The following is an 8,723-nucleotide window of genomic DNA, read 5'->3' on the forward strand; positions in this document are numbered from 1 at the left end:
AAAATTAAAAATGCATATATCGTTTGTATAATCACATAATTTGCATTCAAAACCTAATGTATTCCCATCTTCACCATATATCAAACCATATATCCCTGGGTAAAAGAAATTTAATAAGAAATAACTTTAAGTTGAGGAACTAAATTGACTAAATCTAAAACAGAAAACTAATATATATCTACACAAAAATCTACACAAACAAAATAGCTAAATGAAAATCTTAAAATAAAAAATTTATAATTACTTTAATTAGTATATAAATAATGCTAAAATAATGCTGGTAAATATAACAAAAGCTATCAGATATGTTAGCTGAAAATTTAACCCCATTCTATTCTATTTCGATAATTTAGTTACTTTAAAGTCACAAAGGGACTTTGTTTATTCATAACATGATTATTCTTAAAATGAATGACCAAAAAAAAAAAAAAAAAGTATGAATATTCAATAAAAACCTCTGAATTACCTCTGCGGTTCTTCTCGCACGGCAAACCACATGGACCTCCTCAGATTATATGTTAATTCTTTGCCTAATTATCAGCATCTAATGTTTCAAATCTTCAGATTCTTTAAAAACATAAACAAAGTTTGTTGTTCGGGTGGGGGGGGGGGGGGGGGGGGGGGTCATAAAACAAATGAAATATATATAAACTTCATGAATCAATAAGTTATTTACTATTTGTAGAAATAATCACATTACATACCAAGGTTTCTACCTGTTACACATTTCTAGTCGCACAGTAAACCACCCGGATCAACTGTTATATGTTAATACTTTCCCTAATTATCAGTGTCTGATGCAGTATCCAGGGGTTAAAATCCTCATTACTAGTCAAAGCTCTGCCCCAAAACCTTTGAAATGACTCTTCTTAATTAGCACCTCCAAATGGCCTCACATTAAATTAACTTGTGGAATCCTTGAGGGGCGTTTTGATTTAAGAAATTTACACAGTATCCCATTCCTGATTGTAACTAATTGTTTTACTTCATTCAGAAATGATAGCTGCCATTTATCATGAATAATAGTACTACAATACCAATGTTAAAATAGTCCCAATCAGCGAAACAGTGGAGCTGATAAAATGCTGTTGATAAATCAAGGTTCATTACTGTAAGATCATCTGATATAAACAAAAAATTTAATAAGGTGCATTTCCATAGTTTTAGCGTTTGCACATTAGAGAAATAATTAGAGAAATGTTGTGCTCACAGGAACAAATGGCAAAAACGATTTTAATTTAGAACATCAATATGTCTTTTAAAAAGTCACAATGTTGGATAACGAAGCGATTATTTACTTATTGTATGCTAGGAAAAATCTAAATAAAGTTAATTTGTGACCTCTAAATGCTCTAAGCTTTTTTTCATAGTCTGGTTTTCACCTATGACTTCTGTTCAGCAAGATCAGATGGGCACTAGATGAGCAGCAGCCTTTGACAAGTTGACAAGAGGGCTCCGTTACACTGTAAAAAATGACTGTGATTTTAACGGTAAAAAACTGTGAAAATGCTACAGTACAAACCTGTTTACTGGTTAACGGTACTTTACAGGGAAAAACCGTAAACTTACGTTCCCAGAATTCTCTGCGTTGCATTTCAAATTTTATTTGAATATGATGTTTTTCCTTTGAAATAACTATGTTTCTTCTTAATTTTTTCTCATCTGTTATGTTTATTAGGTTTGTATGTTACATAAAATGTTGTTAAATTAATGTTTATTGCATATTTCAGTTTAATGAGTCTCACCATGACGGTGTTTAGTGTTTGTGTGAATGACACCGTGCACCTTCTATGTATCTTATTATTTAAAAGCTGCTTGTGATGGGCTTTGTTTCACCACATGACTCTCTCATCACCACCTGCTTTTGGTGGTTACCAGTGTAATACAAATGTACAAAACAGATTTCAGTGCTTCAATAAGTTTGTATATTAATATTATATCAGTTAGATTATGGTATTAAACTGTAAATATAAAGTAAAACCATTAAACCTACAACAGTGTAACTGTATTTTTTACGGTATAAAACTGTTAAACCAAAAACGGTTTTACCATATTTTTTACGGTATAATTCTGGCAACCACAGCTGCCGGTTTTTTACCGTATATTTTACGGAATATTTTTAACACTGTAGGCCATGACGTGTGTGTGTGTGTGTGTGTGTGTGTGTGTGTGTGTGTGTGTGTGTGTGTGTGTGTGTGTGTGTGTGTGTGTGTGTGTGTGTGTGTGTGTGTGTGTGTGTGTGTGTGTGTGTGTGTTTGTTAGCAGAGCAGAGTTAGGGGGAGTCAGCAGAGCATGCCAAAGGATTTAGATCTCAGAGATTTGCATCATGGGATATGCTTTTGCCTTAATCTCCTAAAGACAGACCGGGGCTGAAGGTGAAGGAAACTCTCTGCAGATATGAATTTAGCAATTAGCATAGTTAATAAGGAACATCATTCAGAGTAGAGAGGTCAAGTTTGTGGAAAAATGGAAGTGGACATTTAATCGTTCTTAATATGATTTCATAAAAGAAATTCACTTATTACTCACCTCAGTGTTGTTTCAAAACCCATGTATTTATTTTCTTCCTGTGGTACATACATCACTTTAGATCTCAGTGTAATGGTGGGAGAAGCGGCACTGAATCAATGTATCTGCTGATTTGGTAAACTAAAGCTGGTTTGAATTATTCATGAATCTAAGTAATCTGGTTCGCAAGTTCAACTCACTCAATGATCCAATCGCTGTGGCTCCGTGAACAACAACATAACTTTCAGTCTATTTTTCACACGAATAATACTTTTGTGACTTTTAGAATGCTTGTTTGACCTTTTCGAAGCTTGAAAGTTCCCATAGTTACCATTCCCTGTAACTGCACGGACAAGAGCAACCACCAGCAGAGTTGAAGAATTTCTCCTTTTGTGTTTAATAGAAGAACAAAGTTACAAGTTTATAACAACATGAGGTTGAGTGTTAATGACAGAATGTGAACTTTAAAAAAAAAAATTTAAATGCTCTTCGCCTTTTAAGAAAGAGCCTTTGGACACCCTTGGGAACACAAACCAACTGAATAACTATCAAGCTAGACAGACAGAAGTTATTCACAACTGTCATTGGCACAGAAGTTATTGTATAACAACTTTTAATTTTCCGTAGCACTAAATACCACCTCATCATAATCATCATTAAAGAAGAATTATCCCAAATGGACCGGAATACGAGTCCCAAAGGAGTGTTCAAAAGAGGCACCTCTCCTTCAAAAGACTGCTGACAGAACTCTCAATGATTGCTGCCTTCCTAAATTATTGAAAAAGCCTAAACAGCCCTCATGAGTAACAGAAATGGCTATTAACCTTGGCGAAATGATATTTAAATCCAGTTACAACAAACTTGCTCTACTGTATCCCTGGCGGCCAGGAAATGTAAATGCGTTCTCACTGTGGACAGATGGGAGAGACGCCTGCTGTTTGAAGTTCTTGCACCAGAGTCGTCGCACCCTCCCACCCCTCGTTTAAAATATTCAACAAGCAGCTTCATCCAGCAGACTCCCCTGGTCCTGTTTCGACACTCCAGTCGAGCTTTTCAAGCTGCTGCAGCACTGTGAGGTGAATTAGCTTTGACGTCTTCAATCTTTGCGTAAAGATTTTTCCCCGCCCTAAAGAAAGAACGCAGCGGCAAATGTTCCTTTAAGTTGAGATGCGGCCTTGGTGCAGTGAAAGCTGTGCTGGAGAAAACAGCTCTGGGATTATCGCTAGGTCCAGACAGGAATTTCTGAGGCTGTCTTAAATCCATTTCTCTTTTTTGCCATTGTCATTGACAAGCCATCTCTAATTTTTCGAGCTGTCATAAAAGATGGGAGTGAATTGCCGTGATACCTACCTGCCAGTCACAGCTCCTGAGCTCCACTACAGTGGACTGGCAGCTGGCTAATCACTGCGGTAAAAGTCCACAAAAAAAATAATACAAAGTTAGTGTGCAATTCTGTGTGACAACTCAAGCAAACTAAGGGCTGGGTATCTATACACAGTTCCAGATTCAATCCGATTCTGATTCACTAATCGCTCAATTCTATTCTAATTTGATTAAATTGATTCTGATTGATACAGGTTTATTTCAGTCCCAATGTCTATTTTGTCTGATTATCTGATTCAAGGACAAATGACTCTTTTAGACATTTTGCTTAGTTAAACACTAGTAATTCAGTAAGTTCATTAAGTAAAGGATTTAGCAGACTCATTCAAAGTATGTCCTGAGTTTGTAAGTCTTTTTGAATAATTTGTTAAAATGATCAATCACAAAAGAGTAATTTGTTTGTGAACCAGACTGGTTTAATTGTGTGTGTTTAAAACCCTAATAAGAACCGGTTCATAAGAATAATTTGTTTATGAATCTGATACACTGTTTGTTATTGTGTGTCGTCTGTGAGGAAACTTCAGTAGAGACACTCGTAATTAATTTTTTTCTAATCACATTCAAATTCAACTGTATTTGCTGACTGTGAAAAGTGTTAAGACTGGCACTGAGTAAAAGATTGATCCTGGGGGTTTCAGCAATTGACTTTGTAATCGTTAAAGTGAAGATGACGATTAATCGGAAAATGGAATAATATATATATATATATATTTTTTTTTTTTTTTACTCAGCACTAGTAATTAGTCACTGATTAATAAAAAAAAACAGCTCATTGATCGTTGTCAAGAACTGGCTGACAGCCAGACTCCTAAAGAGATGGTGAAACATGGATTTGACCCAAACATGAGAAGTCCAAACTCTCAAACTGCCCCAATCTGATTACTCTCATTACGGTCTGTATCACATTTCTACTGAGTGCTTTAAAAATATGCCTTTTTTGAATCACTTCTGACCTTCAAACATACAATCTGGAGGTCCTTATCATCTTTACAAATAGCTTAGATAAACCTATCCATTAAAGATCTATTACCATAAAGATGTCACTTCTCCCAGATATCAAACAAGACTTAAGTAATTTTAATAAAAAAATCATATAACTGCACTTGGCACTATGTACTTTCTCATTAGAGCAGGCCTCCTCTCAGATGGATGAGGCTTGTGCCCTGTTGCAACGGGTTGCATCTCATTATACGACAGAAATGAATATATATGCTAGCTAAGCACTCTGCATGCACTACTAAACCACATCTTATGGCAGCAGAGTAGACTGCACAAAGTAATGAAGTGATGCCTTTACACTAAATTGATGTTGATCCAATGTCATTATCCAGCACAGAACCTCCATATAACTTTGAAACTCCAGCTCAGGGACAAAATTAATGATAATAAGGTCAAAAAAGTAACCGATATTAGAAACTGAGTGTATTTAATGGTTTAGTAACTTAATTAAAAATACATTTAAACTGAAAAGCAGACTTTCATGATGACATCAATGCTGCATTCTGGGAGTCGAATCAATAAGTCACAAAATCAGGTCAGTCAGTGCTTCAACTAGCTGTGTGTACTAAAGTCACTGGAAAGATTCTTTTTTTAGTCAGAGAACGTCCAATGTTTAAATTCCTTGTTCTGTGTACAAACACGGCGTAAAGATTTATGAGATGTCGTGCCTTGGTGTGTGTGAAGTAATTTAAGAATAGAATTGTTTTAAGACATTATTGATGTCTGAAGGAAGCAGACATGACATCTGTGGTGTTTAAAGGGGTTTATTGTGAAGCCAATAATGTGTAAACAGAATTTTGGTATTAAATTATGGCTGCTGTTATTATCAGATGCCTGTAGATGGGTGATATTTTAGTATGAACGCATTACAACACACCTGGTTATTTATGGCGGTTCGGATAAACTAAATCCTTTCTAGAGCCCTATAAATCAGCTCTTTACAAGTAAAATATATTTATGCATGCCTTATTGCTTTGATTATTTCACTGACTCCAGTGCAGTTTTGGGACAATAACAACCATTTTTAAAGAAATAGTACACCCTAAACAAATAGTCCATTCAAAGATAAAGATGTGATTTTCTTTGTTAAAGAAGATTTGTAGAAATTTAGCATTGCATCACATGCTCACCAATGAATCTTCTGCAGTGAATGGGTGCCGTCAGAATGAGAGTTCAAAAATCTGATAAAAAAAAAAAAAAGCCACAATAATCCATATCCAGATGTGATGTTTTCAAAATGTCTTTGACAAGAAACAAACTCATCTGCATTTTGGACTGAAGGCAGATTTGTACTTTTGGGTGAACTGTTCCTTTAAAGAGGGCAAGCCTCTGTCCTCTAACAACCAACACATTTGTTTCATGTGCCAACATCCCCTGAACTATTTAAGGATATCAGTCAGGATTAAAACAGAATGGAAGGCACAGCTCAGATCTATTCAATGACCTACTTGAAACTTTTCTTCTGAGTCTTATTCTATAATGTCAAAATATAGTCTATGACTTTCCATATGACTGAATTTCCATTGAAACTGCACAGTTGATCTACTTTGTCCTGGTGTCCTGGTTTACGGTCTGTTTTCAGACACCCAAAATAAGGAAACATTAAAAATCTCTTCATGTTGCAAATTGACCACAAGACAATCGGCCAAAAAAAAAAACGTATACTGCAGAAAACACACACATTATGAAAGCAGGGAAATCTGCGTATACATAAGATAAATATTTAAAATGACCTTTAAACAGTTGCCAATGACTGACAGTACATTGCTACTGACCAGCTCAGCAGAAAAAAGTTTCATCACTGATGGGTCAAAGGCTGATACAGATGATGTGATTCTGGCCCATTGCTCAATGACTGATTAAATAGAGGACAAACCTGAAGATGAAACAATCATTTCTAGTGAAGCTTTATGAAAAACAGAGCAAAAAAAAAAGCCCCCAAAAAACTCAAATGTTATTAAAACATATCAACTTAAGAAATCAGTATTCCAGATATTATATATAACATGTAACATTTGTAAACATATTTATATGCAAGGTAAGGTGTATTATCAAACACCTTGTTTAGTGGTGTAAAGTTAACAAGTAAACAAACTGAAGAGTTCTCCAAAGCAGCACTGAGCTAGAGGAGTCTGTGTGTCATTCTATTAAAGCATCTGTTCATATCGCTTGTTAAATCAACAAGTCATGCCAGGTCAAATGAGTATTTGTACATATATTATATGTCATGTGCAGAATAATTCATCATTATCAGGCGCTTTGAACAGACAGACAGCAGCCGCGGCACGCAATACTACGTTCTTCTGCTGGTCACATCACGCACTGGAGGAGAAACGTACAAATCCGCGATTGTTACCTGGTTTCGGCTCACAAGCAATTGTTTAGTGCTCGCCGCTCGAAGCCCTCTCACAGCCGCCTGACATGCCACGGATGCCGCCATGTTGAACCGGAAGTAAGTCCTGTAGCGCTGACACGTGTGTGAGGAGTGGTGATGAGCGTGGTCTAGCTTTTGCAGTGTGAAAACCTGTGAGTCGACTAAAGAACAGGATTGGACTATTTACACTGCAACATGATCTCATTTACCTCCCTAGGCGATAGAACAAACGTTCATTTGCACACACCTGGTTGTATACAAATGGTCAATATAAGTTATGCAAACGTATTCTATACATCCGTATGTATATATAAAGTGCAGATAATTGCGTAAATGTAGATAATTACATAAATATGATCATTTATGTAAATATAACTATGGAAACAAATTTGAATAGCTGTTGAATTTTATTTGTTACAATAAAAATTAATATTATAATAAAATGCATACCCTCCTACCCTTAGTTTGGCATTTTTTTTTCTAATTATTAATTTTTGCTAATATAAATGTATCTATTATTGGCTAAAGTTCTCACATATTGTATAATTTATGTTACTGTTGGATGAAAAAATGAATAGTTGTTGAATAATGGATTTTTTTATATTTTTAAATAAAAATACTGCCTATACAAATCTAAATAAATTATCTAAATTATTTAGAAAATTATTAAAACTAAATTAATTATTGGCAAACGTATTCTCTTTATGTTTTGCATTTAATAATTTAGTGTAAACATAAAGATAAAATAAGACGGTTTCAACGGCAACAACATAAACAAACGTTACTGTGCATGCGCGCTTTTGTGGACCTAACTTAACTTCCGGTAGACTTCCAAATAGCATCAATAACAACAGCCAAGTCCCTCTAGAGTAAATTTTTTTTGATAACAAACAAAATACGTTTGCTGCTTGGATCAGACGGACTTAATGAAAATGCAAATTCATTCATTGCCAGCAGATGTTTTAAAGCATAGACATAAAGCGCGAGAAACAGAGGTTTCCCCAGTAACAGCTGTAAACAAAGCAGAGCTGGTATGCTCACACGCTGCTTTATCAGGCATATAACACGCAAGTCTTCCTTCAGAAATACAGCGATATAAAAACACCTGTGTCTCGTATTGATATTTAAACATATAAATGTAAGGAATTATTATTATTAAACGTGCAGTACATAACGTTACTCATGTTTATTCAACAAAGCCTTTTTGAAAATTGATCAGTTTTAAAATTGTGGCGAGTCTCCAAAAATAAATAAATGTATGGGAAACACATCCCGCAACACAACCACCTGAGCCCAACTTCAGTCTACTCATCACATTGACTTTAGTTGTGTCCAAATTCAGGGTCTACATCCTTCGGAGTACTCATTTGAAGGATGTTAGGATCCTTCAAATGCGGCCCACAAATACGTCCTCCTTTTCCCCGAATTGGAAGGATGGGTGTGGTGGATCCTTTCCCGT

At 35.4% G+C, this 8,723-nt stretch overlaps 1 protein-coding gene across 1 annotated transcript in view; it reads right to left on the reverse strand.

Annotated features, from left to right (window-relative positions):
* LOC132119398 (succinate--CoA ligase [GDP-forming] subunit beta, mitochondrial) overlaps positions 1-7,405 on the reverse strand; it is a 113,095-nt gene extending 105,690 nt beyond the window's left edge. Inside the window, exon 1 of the mRNA XM_059529306.1 lies at positions 7,247-7,405. Coding sequence (XP_059385289.1) covers positions 7,247-7,330 — 84 coding nt within the window. The 5' untranslated portion in view covers positions 7,331-7,405. The remainder of the gene's footprint in view (positions 1-7,246) is intronic.
* Positions 7,406-8,723: the final 1,318 nt, after the last annotated feature.

The sequence above is a fragment of the Carassius carassius genome, chromosome 38, assembly GCF_963082965.1.
Source record: "Carassius carassius chromosome 38, fCarCar2.1, whole genome shotgun sequence".
Lineage (NCBI taxonomy): Eukaryota > Metazoa > Chordata > Actinopteri > Cypriniformes > Cyprinidae > Carassius > Carassius carassius.